At 45.4% G+C, this 14960-nt stretch overlaps 1 protein-coding gene across 1 annotated transcript in view; it reads left to right on the forward strand.

Moving 5' to 3' along the window:
• RIN3 (Ras and Rab interactor 3) overlaps positions 1 to 14960 on the forward strand; it is a 67527-nt gene that overhangs the window by 19835 nt on the left and 32732 nt on the right. The window contains exon 3 of the mRNA XM_083838868.1: positions 2818 to 2932. Coding sequence (XP_083694994.1) covers positions 2818 to 2932 — 115 coding nt within the window. The remainder of the gene's footprint in view (positions 1 to 2817; positions 2933 to 14960) is intronic.

The following is a 14960-nucleotide window of genomic DNA, read 5'->3' on the forward strand; positions in this document are numbered from 1 at the left end:
GCAGTACCTAATATTTGGTCCCCATAAGCTGAACATTTGAAAATAGCAGACTTCTGGAAAGCCTGCTTCAGAAAACCAGCTCTGTGGGAAAGGCAGATCCCCATTGTCAAATGGACCGAGCTGATGGCAGAGCACAGCGGGAACTCACTCGCTGCTGATCTGAGGAGGTGTAGGCCTGCCCCTTGGTTGAGTCAGGGTAAAATCTGTCACAGGGCTAACAGCTAACACTGCTGAATGACCCCAGTGGTGGGATTGCCTGACCAACATGGGCTGCCCGCAGTGCAGGGCCTGCTCCTGAGCGAGGCAGAGGGACCCCGCAGGCGCTGATGGGCAGAGAGACCCCACAGCAATGCAGGGCCCTGCACCTCACCCTAAGCCAGACTTGTCAAATCAGGCGGGCAAATTATGCTCTAGAAATCTTTGTCCTTCTGTACCCACTGAAGAGGGAGACCTGAGTGACTCTGACAGAGCCATGTACGGCCCTGACCTCCCAGGCTAGGAGCCACTCCCTGCAGGCAGGGCTGTTCCCCACCTCTGAGCAGCTTTGGGGGTGAATCTTGCCCCGGTTCCTCCTCCTCGCACCTTCCTCCAACACGGCTCTGTGCAGGGAGGAAACAAGCTGGCAGGTCAGAGGTGTCCCACGGCGGGGACCGGCAGGGGGCTGTGCCTGCTGATGCCGTGGGTGCTGTGTGGGCTCTGCTGCGCACCTCCCAGAACAGCCGAGGCCTTTCCCACCACCAGTGAAAATGGAAGAGACTGGTTGGCATGCCGGTACTGACCCGGGCAGCAGGGCTGGGTACAGCTCAGAAATCCCACCTCCCTCTCATCTGAGCATCTGTGGTCCAATTTTAGCCTTTGGAGCCATGGCAACTAGGCGCGCTGATCAGAAAACAGAAGTGATTCATTTCCAGGTTTCACTTCTCTCCTTGTTTTAATTTCAAATGAAACACTTGACCGATGCGATGTGAGATAGTGCTATCAAAGACCCAAGGTAGCAGCAGCAGCAGCCTCTGGACAGACCATTCTGTCACACGGGTTGTAAGACCGGAGGAAGGGAGAGCCTCTAAGGCTCGTACTTGCAGATACTCTCTTATGTGGAAGGTGGGGACTGCACTGCATTAGAAATAACCATGTTTCCGTCATGAACCTATGTGCCATGAATTTTTCTCTGCATTGTCAGTGGACCTGAGCCAACGGGAGCTGGATTTCTTTTGAATGGCAGAGGCCAAGACCTCATTGTGTGAGGTTGTGAAGCTGCTGCAAGGCTGTGCGTTTAGCACGGTTGCTTCAAAGTGCCCTGAGATGCCCTTATGACTGCGAGTCATGCGGAGAAAAGTCCTGGCTTTGAGACAAGCTCTTTTTAAATTCCTCTCTCAAGGAATTAATGGTTTCTTGTTAGATTTTCACTGCATTATAATTGATTAATCATTTTATCAACTCACACTTCTTTCTAATATTAATATCCAGACTCTAAAATTAGACAATTTTTTTTAATTTCATTTTTATGAAAATACTTTGACTCTCTCCTGCTATAAGCTGCTATCAAAGAACAGATAAGAGTGCAGATTACTTTGTCTTTGTATCTCCAGCTTCAAGGTACAAGCTAAAAATATACTTGACAATGAGCTCTAATTAGAAACACGGTTGGGAGCTCACACAATGCAAAGAACAAGATACTCTTATTTTTCTTCCTCTTTTTCCATTATCCTTCTCCTTCTCCTTCTCCTCCTTCTCCTTCTCCTTCTCCTTCTTCTTCTCTCTCCTTTTCCTTTCTCCTTTCTTCTTTCTTTTTTTTTTTTTTTTAAATATGTATTTCACTGGTCCTGTTGGGGTGCGTCCATCCAGAGGCACCTAGGCAATCTGTGGGGATGGGGCTGGCAGGAATCTTATGAAATGCAACAGGGACAAATGCAAAGTGCTGCCCTGGGAAGGCAGAGCCTCCAGCTTCAATCCAGGCTGGCACTGCCCAGCTGGGGCAGCCCTGTGGGAAAGGCCCTGGGGGTGCTGAGCACAGGACAGAGTGCTTCTGGCAGTAATGAGTGTCAGTGGCATCCTGGTCTGCATGAACAGGAGCATGGCCAGGAGATGCAGGGAAGTGGTCGTCTGCCTTGACTCAGCACTTGTTAGACCCTGTCAAGACACTGTGCCCTGGTCTGGACTTCCCAGTACACAAAAGACGTTGACAAACTGGAGCATGTTCAGCAGCAGGCCAGGGACTGGAGCGCATCCTGTGAGGAGAGGCTGTGGAATGAGATTTGTTTGACCAGGAGGAAAGAAAGCTTTTGGGAGACCCCGAAGTACCTAAAGGGAGTCATAGAGACTTCTGGACCTGTGATAAAACTCCACTATGAGTCACTGTGGTCACCAGAACCTTTGGCCTTATGTTCTATGCATGGACACTTGAATCCTTTCCCTCTCAATGTACCAGTGATTCCCTTGCTTTAGACATCGACTGAGACATTCTGGGGTGAGTTCCTCATGGGTTAGGGCACTTATGTGAGGAGCATCACTTGGCAAATTGGGAGTGATGCTTTATACTGTTCTGTTAGTGAAACAATTTGCCTTAGGCTTAAGTGGGACATCAGTGATGCATAGAAATCTTGCTGGTTCTTTGGCAGGTCTGAATTTCACCTGAATAAAATGTCCCTTTAGTCATTATTTTTGTCATGTAAAGTTTGACCAAGTGGAATGAAGCTAAAATAAGAACATTTAAAGGCAGATTGAACTGATAAGGGACTTCATTGTCAATGACCTAAAATAAACTTCAGAAACTCATGTAGCGTAGCTAAGCTCTTGATTCCTTTTCTCCTTTTTCAGATGTTCTTGGTTAGGAAACAGGGTAATGTGAACAACATGGTCCTTGCAGTCCGCCTGCCAGTCCAAAATGAGGTTCCTGATGTGCTGGAGTACACCATTAAAGAAGAAAAATCAAGTGAGTTCTTTACATTTTTTTTCTCTTGTTCTGGTATTGTACAGAATCCTCTTGTGATTACCATGTGATTACCAGCATTTATGTAATCTCACTTGCAATGCTCAGGTTCCTCTTGTGAGGGGCAACAGATCTTGATTCTACGGTGTAGTTCAGTTAATATTTCCTGCAGCTGCTTTACCTCAGCTCCCCTGCGGTTCTGCACCTTCTCTTATCATTTACAGATGCGCAACAGAAAAATAAAGCACCCCCAGACGAGCAGGCCAGTGCTTTGATCAAATGAGAGGAGCTGCTTTTCACCTGGTGGAAGTCCTGGGCAAAGTGCAAGGCTCTGACAGACTAACCCTTGTTAACTCAGCAACTCTGTCTCTGTTTCTGCCACTGAATTGTTGACTGTGAGCTGTCTGACATTTATTACATTCCCTTTGCACACATTTCCTATGGTCCTACTGGACAGCTGGTTACTCATAAACTGTTTGACAGTTCTCAATGCCTCTCTGTCTCTGGGATGCAGCTGGGTCTTGGGCCTGGTGGTATCAGTGCTGCTCCCAGACAGCCAAGCCTGCTGCAAGCAAGCGAGGATGAGCCTAGTTCACAGTCAGGCACATCTGCTGCAGCCCTTGGTATAAATGGATGTGCAATGCATGTGATTTCCACTTTCCAAGTAATATTTGCAAACGTGGGAATTTTAGTATAGTCATACAAACATGCACTTGGAAGAGTTCATCAAAATGTCTTCATATTGATCATTTATATGAAAACAACCAAATCCTCCGCCACTCTGCTCCAAAGCCATCCCCCTGGGGTGTATGTTTTACTCTCTTCTAAAACACTGGCACTTCCGCTGGTCAGTGCTGTGGTTTATTTGTTCCCCCTTGCTACTTGCTCAAATTGTTTTTTTCCTTCCCATATACATTTCTTTACATGCCTCTGCATCACAAACAGGTGTTAATGCCAGAGGGACAGCTGAATCTCCTGAACTGCTCTAATATCAAGCAGAGGCCAGGGGCTGCCACGGCATAGCTCCTGTACAGAGCGCAGCTGCCTGCCTCCTGGAAAGCTTTCTCTCTCGTCTGTGTGCACCTCGGAACACGCGCTTGTGGAGACAGCACATGCGTCAGTGCTCCTGAACGAGGGCAGGGGGAGCAAAGCTTTTGCCACAACTTCAGGTGCCCAGATTAAGAATGCAGGGGCAACGGTTAGCTGCAGGATGTGGAAACTTTTTTTTTTTTTATTCAGTTATTTGAAGTTGAGCTAGGGCTTAGGTTTTACATTGCGGAGAATTACTTTTTCTTTGGGGATAAAAGTTGAAAAATTGAATCCTGCCATCCTAAAAATGTCATTTGTAGAAGTGTTACTGCTTCACTTGTATCCTATGCCATAAAATTTGATTTCTTTGAGGACAAGCAAAATGAAGTGTAGTATAAAAATTTCACTGTGAGTTAGCCTAGCTAGAAAGACTTTTATGTCATGGTTTTGGAACTTATTTGCTTACTACTTCTAACTTAACATGAAGGACATGTTCAAAGACACAGCTCTCTGATAGGAACAAGAGTAAAATCAGTTTCCACTGCTTTCATACAAGTTACAAAGTAAGTGGAACAGCGTAATTAAAAATTAGCTCTCATTCTAAGAGCAGGAGAGCTGCCACTACATATGCAGCAATCACTGCAGCCATGAGGCTGGTGCATTCCTGTGGTGGATATTCACATTATTTTTAGTTCAGTCACTGTTGAGATGTAGAAAGCACCGTTTCTCCATACTGCACCATTTTGACAGGAATGCACTGGGCTAGCAAATGATCATGCTTTTGCTTCCTTTCTCATTTAGTGTAAGTAGTTTGGCTTTTGAATTTAGAGGAAACAGAATGGATTCTTGTTTGTAAAGCCAAAGAACTAAATTTGGTGCGAGGGGAGATTTACATCTGTGGTGTCTCAGAGTAACCTAATACATTAGCTTCAATTTTTTGTTTCTGCACAACTCCAAACCCTTTCTAAAGTTTCTTAGGAAATAAAATTGTATGTTTTCAGAATGCTTTAAAAGAGTTACAACTAGGATCTGAGCTTTCCTGCTAAAGACACTGCTATGTTTGGATGGCCTTAGCTTAAAGTGCACTTCTATCTTCCGTGTTACTGCATAACACTGCGTAAGGGTAGGAGACCTCTGAGAGTGCGCAGTGAGTAACTGCAGACCAAAGATGTTATCTCACTTTGTAATGCATGTTTATTGCAAACAAAGTGTTACACTTCCTAATAATGTGTAAAATACGCCAGCTGTATAGCATGAAACCACTGTAGACTGGCAGAGATTTTCCAGGCATCTAGTCTTCAGCTTCAGAAAATTAAGGACTCTTTAGTTCTTCCATGCTTCCTCAAAGGAGGCTTCAGCCTCCCACTGAACATCACAAGGAGGGAGATAAACCCTCCTGATAGCTACCTACTCTTTGAGTCTGTATGAAGTGCAGCAGAGCTGGTGCTCTCCCAGTGTTCAGAAGGAGTAGTTGTAATTCCCCTGCCATTCAAGAATCCCCTTTTCCAGCTGTACTGGGGACAAGTGGCTTTGGTTTGGTGCCTGGCTCCTAATATTTCCTCTCTGAGTTGACACATAAGCAAGGATCTGTGTAATCTACCCCATGGAGAACTACTTACCCCGTTTTGACAGCTGACCCCTCATAGAGGCGATGAAGAGGTGGGAACGGGTTCTTCTCCCTGTTATGTCAGTGCAGCCCACTAGACTCCGCAGACTTGATTGTTCTCAGCAGGACACAGTCAGGTGTAAAATGAAAGCTGAATTTGCCTTGACATACATAGCTCAGACTTTACAAAGATTCTCCCTTCCAGTTAAAATTCAAGTTGCAACCCATCTCAGCTTGCCATTTTAGAGCACCTTGCCAGCTGCTTCTTGTCCTCCATATGAGGACTCAGCACAATCTCAGCATCAGAGTTGACACAAAGGAGCACGCTCTGTGCTCAGAGGGAGATGCTCAGTGATATGATGGTCCTGTGCCATCTCTACAGTGATGCCTGTCCCTCATTTTTAGTATATGCAGCTTTAATCAGCAAGTTTTACTCCTCAGCTTTTTGTAAAATTCCAGTCTCCTGCCATCTTACTTTCCATATGATATCTGAAGAGGTTTTCCCCAGAATTGTAATGATGGTACAGAGGTTGCAGCCCAGCCTCCGGGTTCCATATATAGATGGCCATTCACTGAAGCACAAAAAGGGAAGTTTCCTAGCCAAATAATGGTGCATCATTGTTTTGCTCTTTCCTTTCCCCATATCAGATCTGCCTTGTTGATATTTGATGAAATATTTAGGGAAGTACATTTTTTTTGAGGGGAAACCCGGATTTAATTGTGATTTATATATTTTTATGGAAATCCCCGAAGACTCCACTCGGTAGGAAGGTCAAGAAATCAATCTTTCCATTTTTTCCTAGTGAGTTTTAACCTGTTTCATGAAGTAGCCCTCAAAATCATAAAATAAGAGAATAAAGAGACCGGATTTTAAACATTTCCTTCTTGTTCTTCATCTTTGGTTGTCCTTCCTTCAGAGACAGGAAGGCCAAAGCCTGGTCCCAGCAACAGGTGTGGTAGTGACCCAAGAGCAGATGCCATGTGGTTCTTCAGAAGATAAGAAACCCAACTACATTCCAAGTCTAGGATCTCTATGGTTTTGCTTCTTGTCCTGAAGGATCCCTTACTTCTTACTCAGATGCACCATAGCACAGTGGAAATCTTCCAGAAAGAAGGAATGTTACAATATTTCTTCCATTTAGAGGTACAACTTTGGGAGATACCTCTCAAGCTCTGCTAAAATCTCAACCACTTTGGGTGCTTTCAGTTCTGAGAGTCATGCCACACTTCTGCTTCACACCAAAACAGAGCCTTAGCCTCACGTACCTCAAGATCTGAGCACCATTTCCTTAGATTCTTACCTTCAACTGTAATTTCATTTTTTCAAATTCCCTTGTCAGCTAACGAGTCATAACCTCAGGTCTTGATTCTCCTTCCCCTTTACGTGTATATGGCCAGAAATCATGCCACATACCAGTGACATTGCAGCAGTATTAAAAAGAAATGAATCAGATGTGAGTTGACCGTATACTTCTGAGGAGCCCTGCCTATATGCTTTACTGTATAACATGTAGTATTTGTTTTCTCAGCTCTTCTGTACCAAAAAAAAGAGGATGTGATTCCTTTCCAGATATGTAAAATGAAGGTAAATAGAAGAAGTATCTGCAGTTGCACAGAATAGAGGAGAGCTTATTATTATCATATTTTATAGAAATAATTATGGAATTAATTTGCCAAGTCATTACTGCATAGTGAATGCTAGACAATAAAGTGAGGTGACACAGTGTGAAAATCAGACTACTTCTCTGCTGAAGAAATTCTTTTCAGAGGTGTGAAGCTACATGCAGAGAGGAGCCACACAGACTGACTCCACATGGGTTCCTCCAAGCTATTTCCTTCTGAAATCTGCTCTGAATTCCCAGTGTGGTGCTTCACTGAGAGGGATGCTGGACTCTCAGATACCCACATATGATGAATTTAAATTATTTGAAGCATAAACTAGCAAGAATGAACCCTCCAGGTTCCCAGGTCTGCTCCTGTAGTCCTGACACAGCTTCAAGCCTAACCAGCTGTGGAAGAGATGCAAAACTGGAGCCTGGGTATTTAAGGCTGAAATTAAACAGCTAGTTTTCATTTTTCAGGCTTCACCCCTATTGGCACAGAGTACTGAAAACGCCTTGCTGAATCTTCTCTTAAAAACATCCTGTGCAGTAACATCTCTCCCTGTGGGAGCTCAGTCATTATAGATAGACAGAGGAGGCAGGTGCTGGACCTGTCGTGATGGTGACCCTGAGCTACAAACACTATTTTCCCTTCAAGTCTGTATGAGCACATTTCCCCCTGCATTTGTGAGCTCTCTGTTCCCAGTGTGGCTTCAGTGCCACCTTCATCCATCCCTTGCTCATCACACTGTACTCCAAGTGACTCATCATTTTCCTTTTATTTCTCCCTTCCCACCATCACGGCTTAGCTGCTTCATCTCTTCGAACTGGTTTTATCGCTGCTGCTGTATTTCCCGCTGATCTCAGCAGGACTCAGCTTCGCCATCCAGCAGGGTTGTTCACAGGACAGTCGCCCACCCACTCCTGCAGGAAAACCCTGCAGTGGAACCTAAAATCTCCACGGGGCTATTTGGGCATAGCAGAAGATTTGTATTCTGCCGTGTCCATGTCCATGGCATTGCCTTTCTCACAGCCTTCTCGCTTGCTGGCAGCCAGTGACTTGTCCTCAAAACATTCTCTTCCCCCAGGGGAAGTTCCCACTGAGGTGGGGGTGACGCAGTGAGCAAATGACTTGGCCTGAAGCAGTTTGTCACTCATAAAAGTGCTGACATGGCAAAACGCCTTATTTGGCCTTTCTTAATTTTAGATTCATCTGAGGAAGTACAGGCTCGATCCAATGCAAAATGCTTGAGGCAGACAGCTGAGATTTAGCAAACTGGAGTAAAATGAGTCGAATAAAACACACAGCACCGGTCTACCTGCCCAGTTAATTCTCTACCTGCTTTGACCAAAGGAAATCTGTTTTATGTGAAAGTTCATGAGAAGCTGACCGCTTTGTGCATCCACCACCTGCCGAGTCCTGGCCATCAAGACTGCGACAAGTCACACGAGGTCTAGAGGTAGCAGGCCCTGCTGGGGTGCCAAAACAGCAACGTAGGCAAGCAAAGGTGTTCCTGTGCACACGAGATTTTAAGAGTGAAATCAATCAGAAAAAAGGAGGAGAAAATTTAAGGGCTAAGCTTTCAAAATCTACTTTCTTGCCTTAATAGACACAATTAGTTGCAGCCCCTAATGCCATGAAAACCAGCCTAACCCTCAACAGACAGCTCTGTCCATCACTGCAAAGCTACTTCAGCCACTTCTACATTTCCATTCCTCCTTGCCAAGCACAGATGGGAAACTTTTTGATAATTAGACCAAAGCCATTTGCACAGCATTAAAAGAGCATATACAGTTGTTCTGACTGGCCTGTATAGGTAACAGATGGTAATTAAGCAATAGTAATAAGGCAGCAGTATGTTTACAAAGGGTCATTAGAGTAACGTGGGGATGGACTTTGCACATCTCTGCAGGCTTAGCTCTAAACAAAGCTGCTGGAAGCCCAGTGAGCACGCCTGGCACGACGGCAGAGCTTAGACGCAAGGGATGCAGACTCCTCCCGTGTCCTGGTGTGGGTTGGCAGGTCCACATATGTGTGAGGGCACCCACGGGGTGATGCTGGGCAAGGCATGGAGGAGGAGGCAAACTGACTAGAAACAACTCGGCAGATGCTCTTCGTTGGGCCAGACCCCTTCGGATGCTGGTAACGGACTTGCCTATTGCTCTTTGTTGACGCCCTGGCCACTGTGGCCAGACGTGGCCCACTATGGCAGATTTCCCTATTTTATTTTGTTACCATTTCCTTTAATACATGTTGCTGAGGCTGGATTAGCAGCTTTAGAGCCCAAAGTCCTCATTGCTTACAGGATGGTCAGCAGTGTCTTCTCACACAATCTCCAGTAAAGTACTGCTCAGATGAGGTCATGGGAAAAGATGGGAGGACATCTCAGTCACTGCAGCTTACTCACAGTCTAGCTTCTTCTTGAGAGTAGAAAGCTGTGTATATGATCTTTGTGATATCGATATATCTGTGGAAATGTTGGCAGCTTTCGCAACAGCCTCATCAGTTTTGCAAGTCTTTTTGTTCACACCCTGTCTGCTGGCATCAGGAAGCAGAGTGAAGATACGAAGAATTATTTTTTTTCTTTTTTTTTCTTCAGGAAGAAAGCAAGCTTGTAATCCTCACAACTGCAGAGTAAAACTAAAAAATGTAGCCGTAAAATTTTCTGTAGACAGAAAACAGCGTATATAGGAAAATAACTTATAAGAAAACAACCCCATTTTAAAAATTCATTTTAATAGCATTTAATTTTGATCCCTTCTGATTTGACATGAACATGGAAAAGATGGAAATCTCTGGTACCGAGTGAGGTCAGAATCTCCAGATCTTTCACTTGTTACGCAAAGCAAACGAACTGAAGTATGTGCTTATATGCCTGATGCTGAGTTCTAAGATGAAGCCATTTATTTGTGTAGCACCTTCAGATTTTCACTGGAAGTAGAGACGTAGGTTTTCCAGGCATGGCTGGACGAAACCTTGAGCAACTTGGTCTGACCTCCTGGCTGAGCCTGCTTTGAGCAGAGGGTTGGGCTGTGACTAGAGGCCTCCTGGGATCCCTGCCAGCCTGATGGTCCCACGAGAGGGAACCAAGCAGTGACACTGAGTCAGTCCACAGGCGAGCTGAGGGCGGATGGCACGTCTCAGAAGGAAGAGCAGCAAAAGCCGTTCCCACCCTCTAAGACCCATTTGCTGGGAGAAATATCACTAATATTTACAGGGGGTGGTGGAGCAGGGTGGGTGTGAAAGAGAATAAATAAATATTTCCTAGGTTAGTGTACCTCCTGTGACAGCCGCAACGCATAACCTTCCTTTCTTTGGTAGATACCTTGTGTCTGGGGGAAAGGAGAGAATGTGCTCTGCCTACCTGATCACTGCGCATTTCCAGTTGTATTAGCCCATATGATATATCTCAATGTGCTTGAAAAGGTCCAATAATGCCCTGCAGACGAAGTTTAATGCCCCTTGGCATATTGCAGACTGAGGCAGACTCCATCATGTGGCCTTAATAGCAACTGAAAGGCGTCTGGGCTGTTTTGTGCAGGTGCTAAAGGGACTTTTCAGTCGGAGCAGGAAAATATGAGAAGTAAATGTTCATCCTGTCCCCTTTGCAAGTGGAGCCTCTGGAGACAACCTCTGGCTCATCACAGAGCAGGCAGAAAGGTCCGTCAGAAAGCACATGCAGTTACTTCTGTTCCCACTGGTTCTTCAGAGGGTCGCTTTAGCCAAAGTGGCCGGCCTCCTTGAATGGAAACCCTGCAGCTTTCAACACCGGAAAGAATTCTTCTTCGTACTGTAAACTCGGGCATGAAAAGCACGGTAGGGCTATTTTTAGCCCTGATTTCCTCTGAATAGATGAGAGGCTAAACCTGACATTATGGGCTGAAAAGATAAAGTTATTTATATTTTTGATGCCCCACGCTGCTATTCAGTGATAAAGCAGACAAAGAGGGAACTGCCATGGCAACCACTTCACGAACCACCCTGCAGACTTGTCTACGGGCCAGAAAGGTCACTTAGCATCTCAAACTTCAGGTTTACTGTAGAATGTGATTTTAGTGTATATATATAGAGAGAAAGAAAGCAAAAATAGTCATAGTCCCAGTAACTAGTAGCTAGGGTACTGCAGTCATGACCTCAAGCAGATGGAAATAGGTGGGGGCACTGATCCTAGGAGAGGCAGGAGCCAGGTTTCAGGTGAGTTCAGGCTGTAACCCTGTGCCAACACCACTGTCACAAGAAGCGTTGTCGCTGGCCCTCATCTGCCGGGTACATATGTCCATGCCCTTGTGCCCCTCTGCCCCTGCGGTGCTCTGCCCCATGTGGCTTGCGGCTGTCAAGGAGCACAGGCATGGGGGGCAGGAGTGGGGCAGCGTGAGGGGCAATGCTTCTTTAGCCAGCGGTGCTGCTGTGTGCTGGGCTATGTGAAATAAACCTAGAGGGAAGAAGGAATCGATATTGGGATGGAATCCCAACAATGTGAGGGACATCGCACCCATTTCATAGGCTGAAAGCTGAGGCACGGGTTGCTGAAGGTGTCCACCACCAGCCCTGAGAAAGCCCAGCTCTGGGGTCAGTGCCATATTTACAAGGCTGCAGAGAGGTCCTTTGCCTGCCAAGCACTCAGCGTTGTAACCCTGCCTTGCTCAGCGCTGCTCAGACTTCTTCCTGTGCTTTCTGTGTACCCTGACAGGCAACTCCGCTGCCATGGCAGGAGGGAAGCCAATTTTTCCAGCTTACTTCAGAGGGATGTTTCCCTTTATTACTATGTGATGGAGTGTGTGATTGAGGCAAAGTAAGAAACTGTTGTCAGCTCTGGACCTGAATAGCTGGGAAAAAAAACCAGAAATGTGAGGGAGAAAATAATAGCAGAGTTATCAAAGCCCTTGGGAGAAAAGCTCCCTCCTCTCATCTCTCACCAAAAATGGCTGGTTCCCCTAATTCCATCCCAATTAATGAAATCATACATTTCAGCAGCAGAACTTGCCCAAGACTTTTTTTTTTTTTTTTTTCAAGGATTAGTTGTTCAATGAATAATAAAAGCTTGTGTATTTTTAGCAGTGGAAGCTGGAAAGGCTGAAGACGTAGTTCACCTTACGCTTCAGATTTTAAGCAGTTTAATTGCACGTAAGGAGGCCTTGGGGCATGCAGGCTACTATCCTGTTTTCCCTATAGTAAATGAAATTACTCCTGTTCAGCGAGGTAGGCGCCTTGCCGTTAAGGAGAGTACACTGCCAGGTGCTACCTTGTCAAGCAGTTCCTGTTGCTGCCGATGGTTTGTCTGCAGTACAGCTCTGAAGACGTAGAGCTACCCTACTTATTTTCAGATTGGCCTCTCTCAGACACAGATAACAATCTGCCTGCATCACCCAGTGTGCAACACGGGCTAATTTCCCCTGTTTATGTGTTGTTTCTTGATAACGAGAAAAGTCTACCATCACTTACACAGCTTCTCAGGATGAAAAACCCAACGTCAACGTGAGTCCGCCCCACGGCGCGGCATCACCGGGCAGCTCAGCCCCAGGCCTGGCCCCCAGCTCAGGGCATGAGGTTTTGTCCTTGCCTTCTGCTGGATCTCACCTGTATCCGCAGCCTAGACGTCCTTCTTGAGGTTAGTCAGCCTGCTCATGGCAAGGACGAGCTCTCTGTTAACCCCATCATTATTAACTCTGAAAATTGATTCAGTTTCGAGGAGTTCCCACTGGGGAGACCACTCTGAAGTAGGAGCCCCGAGTCTTGGTTTGGTAAGAACCGTGACCGAGGCCTTGGGGGATATTGTAAAACATGGTATGAGGACACATTTTATAACCTGTTGTGCAAGTTCAAAATTTCTCTTCTAAATGCAAGCATGCACAAGGAAAGCAGAAAGTCTCACCAAGACTCACTTGCTTGAGCTGAGTTCCTTGTCTCTTTGACACACTGCTGATTTTAAACATAAAACACTTGTGCAGCTGCTTTTTCAAGATGTAACACCGCCAGGTTTCTGTGTGGTTTGCAAGTTGTTTTGGAAACATTCTGGTTACTTATAGCAGTCGGGTTTTGTTTTTTTTTTAAAAAAAGCGCTCATCCTGAAAAGTTACCTCCCCTCTCTCCATGCAAACATTTTCATTTTTAGCCTTTAAACTAATAGGATTGTAGGGAAAGAAGCTCTCAGTCTTGTTAGCTTTGTTAATCCTCACTTTTTTTGCCTTGTTTTGCACTCCCAAGAGGCATAATGCAAAATCTGTGTGTAATCAGAGCTAGAGAATATGCATGCTGTTCTAGAATAATATTGGTTTACCCTACTCTGCTTAGTACCTTGAACATTAACTCAAAATTAGCTTATCCGTTTTAAAAGAGCAACTCTAAATCTGTACCCACAATACCATTGCCCTTGTCTGAGTAGCTAAACTGGAACAAATTATAAATATTTTTTTGCCCTTGAACAGTGTTTGCTATATGAAGATGTTAAAGAAGAATTTAGGCTTACAAATGTGGTAAATAAGAGGTGCTCAAAGTACTATGAGAGCAGTGAGGACCTCTTACTTTGACCTTTGAGCAGGATCCTCAAAGTCAGTGAGAATACAATCTATCCTACTGAATAGTTTAATCAGAAGGCCATCTTCAGCCAGGCTGGCAATTGGGCAAGATCGCTGCCCTTGGAAGCAGACATATCACTTTTTACATCTATTGTCTGCCCTGCTGCCTCTGACGTTTCAGAGTGGGCTAGTCCCTTTCTTCACTCACCTTCGCGAAGTGTGGTCTTTCACCCCCTTCCTGGAAGTCTCTCACACAGAATGTGGTTCTGGGTACCAGATGACTTCCCTTAAAAAGTTTAGAAAACTTCCTTTTTCTATATGATTAACCTCAGCTCTGCAGTATTACGTGATGCACCTCAGAGCCAGGGAAATATACTTTTCTCCAAAGTTAACAGGAAAAAAAATGGTGCTTGGTAAAATGTGTACGTTTCATAAGATGTTTTTCCCAGAAGGGTTGATTCTCAATATTATCTATACAGCCTAGAAATCGCTGCTAGGAACTGAAGCCCCAGAATTACAGATAACACCATCCTTTCTTGTTACACAGGCCCTTTGTATATCTGAAAGCTTTATTTACCTCACAAGGTTTTACCAAGGATATTTGCCATCTGAGAGCAAGTACCTATACTCAGTTTGACTTCTCAGCCCCGAGCCCTGGCAATGTGAATCACCACGCTGGGCGGCGTAAATCTTGTACCACCACTGTAATGTATAGGTGGATGCTGAGTTACCCATGAAGATGTGACTTCTCTGGGAATGATCCCACAAAGCTCAACTGCTTACAGCAGGGACCACTCCGATGAAATGTGTCACCCTACTCCCCTTGGTGTCCTTGGAAGCCCCCTCAGTCCTCAGCATTTCACAGAGGCCACGTTTTCCTCCCAGTCCCTGCTGTATGAGAGCAAGAAAACAGACCCTGTAAGGCTACGTCTGAAACTCCAGGTCACCTCATGCTGCTGTCTGGTAGTGGGAAGGAGTCCTGGATTTTTCCAGCCTCTGGCTGAAGGAACATTGCAAACCAGGTATAGGATTTCCACAGACTTCAAGATGTTTATTTGAGTTCTGCAAAAGAAACACAGGGTGAGGATCTGACAAGGAAGACAAGAGCTTTGAATCTCAACAGCCATTAGCCAGATAGGTTGTGCTCTGCTCTTAAGCCCTGAAACGATGGGTAGTGCCCATGGGTCTGCCAGGACTGTTCACATGGATACTTGCAAAGAAAGCGCTGAGGAGCTGTGACACTTTTCTTCTGGCAGGGTTAGCTGTGCTTGAAGTACCC

The sequence above is a fragment of the Anser anser genome (assembly GCF_964211835.1).
Source record: "Anser anser genome assembly, chromosome: 5".
Lineage (NCBI taxonomy): Eukaryota > Metazoa > Chordata > Aves > Anseriformes > Anatidae > Anser > Anser anser.